At 48.0% G+C, this 2,202-nt stretch overlaps 1 protein-coding gene across 1 annotated transcript in view; it reads left to right on the plus strand.

Annotated features, from left to right (window-relative positions):
- Nucleotides 1–1,090: 1,090 nt before the first annotated feature.
- LOC123162676 (monothiol glutaredoxin-S10) overlaps nucleotides 1,091–2,202 on the plus strand; it is a 23,334-nt gene continuing 22,222 nt past the window's right edge. Inside the window, exons 1-2 of the mRNA XM_044580455.1 lie at nucleotides 1,091–1,461; nucleotides 1,587–1,660. Coding sequence (XP_044436390.1) covers nucleotides 1,220–1,461; nucleotides 1,587–1,660 — 316 coding nt within the window. The 5' untranslated portion in view covers nucleotides 1,091–1,219. The remainder of the gene's footprint in view (nucleotides 1,462–1,586; nucleotides 1,661–2,202) is intronic.

The raw sequence follows: 2,202 nt of genomic DNA on the forward strand, positions 1-2,202 counted from the left end.
AGTCAACTAGAGGCTTACTAGGGACATGGTGTTGTCTATGTACCCACACATGTATCTGAGTTTCCTTTCAATACAATTATAGCATGGATAATAAACTATTATCATGAACAAGGAAATATAATAATAACTAATTTATTATTGCCTCTAGGACATATTTCCAACACTCTACACTGAGGTTTTTTGCAAAAACAGCTACTCTACTCTCTTTAGGAATCCTACAGAACCTTTCCGACATATGGCTTACAAGCCCACAACACTCACAATATGACGGCAACTTTTCATAACTAACATCAAAGTAACGTTTTTCTTTGCTGCCTAGAGGAGTGAATTCTACTCTACTCTTGATTGGCTCGTGTAGCGGGACTTTCACACGAACACGCAAAAACTTTTCTACTATCATGTGATTCTGGTGTGAGACGGTTATCACCTCCCCAATTTGCCCCCCTAGAGACGAACCCACATCTTCAGTTTTAAGTTCAAACGGTAGATCACGAACCTGGGCCCAAATAGCCATGGTTCCAAGATCCACCTCCGCCGGGTTACCCTTGCCGTCGAACTCGGCGAAGACGATCCCATCCCGTTTATGGTGCCACGGTTGTGCCTTCAACACAAAGCGTTTGTCCACGTCGGCGGAGAAGTTCAGGATGAACCTCCCGTCGTCGCTGTCGGCCCCCCTACCTTTATATTCTTTAGAAAACCTTAAAAACACCACCTTCCCCGCGGGAGCAATAGTGGCTCTGGCCCTCCAATCCACTGCCTCTCAGCCCCCCTACCTTTATATTCTTTAGAAAACCTTAAAAACACCACCTTCCTGTTCCACGCCGATCAAATCTGAATTTTTTTCGATTTTTTGCCGGAGGGGGAATCCATCACAGCAACCATGTTCATCAGCAAACATCGTCAGCGAAACAAGATACATACTATTTTTTATTTCTCTAAATAAGACAACTTTTTTAATTTTTTTGAGCAAACACACGCAATTGAAAAATCGCAGCGAAACCAGAACCGCGAGCAAAGTGGGCCGGTTCGGTCGGCGATCAAACACACACATTCCGAACTGGGTCGACATTATTGGGCCTGTGGCTTGGGATTGCGTCCCTTTCTTCACGCAGAACAAGAAAGAGAGTCGTGGTGGTGAAGTGTTGAGAGGAGAGGTACCAGGGAGCCTCGACATCGCCATCGCCATCCCCATCGCGATTTCATCGTCCCGTCGCAGCAAATGCCGCCGCCGTGCCCGACCCTCTGCCGCCTCCCCGCGACTAACCTCGGCCTCCCTTGGTGCCCCCGGTCCATACCTTTCCCTCGCCTCGCTCTCGCCGCGCGCCGCGCCAGGGCCGTCGCTGCCAGGGCCTCGTCATCCTCTTCCTCGCCGGACTCCTCCTTCGGCTCGCGGATGGAGGATTCTGTCAAGAAAACGCTCGCCGACAACCCCGTCGTCATCTACTCCAAGTCGTGGTGCTCGTAAGAACCTCACCTGAACTCCAACGCAACCAATTCGTTCCACGATTTTTTTTCTGCGACGAATTCATGCGAGCCACTCGTTGGTTTCCTTCGTCATATGTGCTGGTGCTTACACTATACCGCAGGTATTCAATGGAGGTCAAGGGTCTCTTCAAGCGGATTGGCGTGGATCCACATGTCATCGAGCTCGACCAGCTCGGTTCGTCCCTCTTCTTCTTCTTCTTCTTCTTCTTCATCTACTTGTATCTCTATCTATTATCTATTGGCTATTGCTATTGGGTGAATCTTGTGTCGCTTCTTGGCAAGGCATGGCTGTGTCCAAACTGTTGTTTGTTTTCTGAAAGGAACACTCCGTGCATTCCGTTACGTAGTTACTCCCTCCGTTTCAAAATAGATGACTCAACTTTGTACTATTGAAACGGAGGGAGTACATATTAGTGCTGAGCAAATCGCCAGCTACATGGTTCAGTACAAATCCTGGAGTTGGCCCAACAAAGTCTCACACAGACCAGCTTCCAAAGTTCCCCCCGTCCCAAAATTCTTGTCTTAGATTTATCTAAATACGGATGTATCAAGTCACGTTTTAATATTAGATACATCCGTATCTAGGCAAATCTAAGAAGAATTTTGGGACGGAGGGAGTAGTTCCATGCACAGCTAAACCATGCGCCAGCATATGCCCGAGGGTTGGACACAACGCTTACAGCTGAAAAGCCCACGCGCAGCTGGAATTTGATACTA

Source organism: Triticum aestivum, chromosome 7B, assembly GCF_018294505.1.
Source record: "Triticum aestivum cultivar Chinese Spring chromosome 7B, IWGSC CS RefSeq v2.1, whole genome shotgun sequence".
Taxonomy (NCBI): domain Eukaryota; kingdom Viridiplantae; phylum Streptophyta; class Magnoliopsida; order Poales; family Poaceae; genus Triticum; species Triticum aestivum.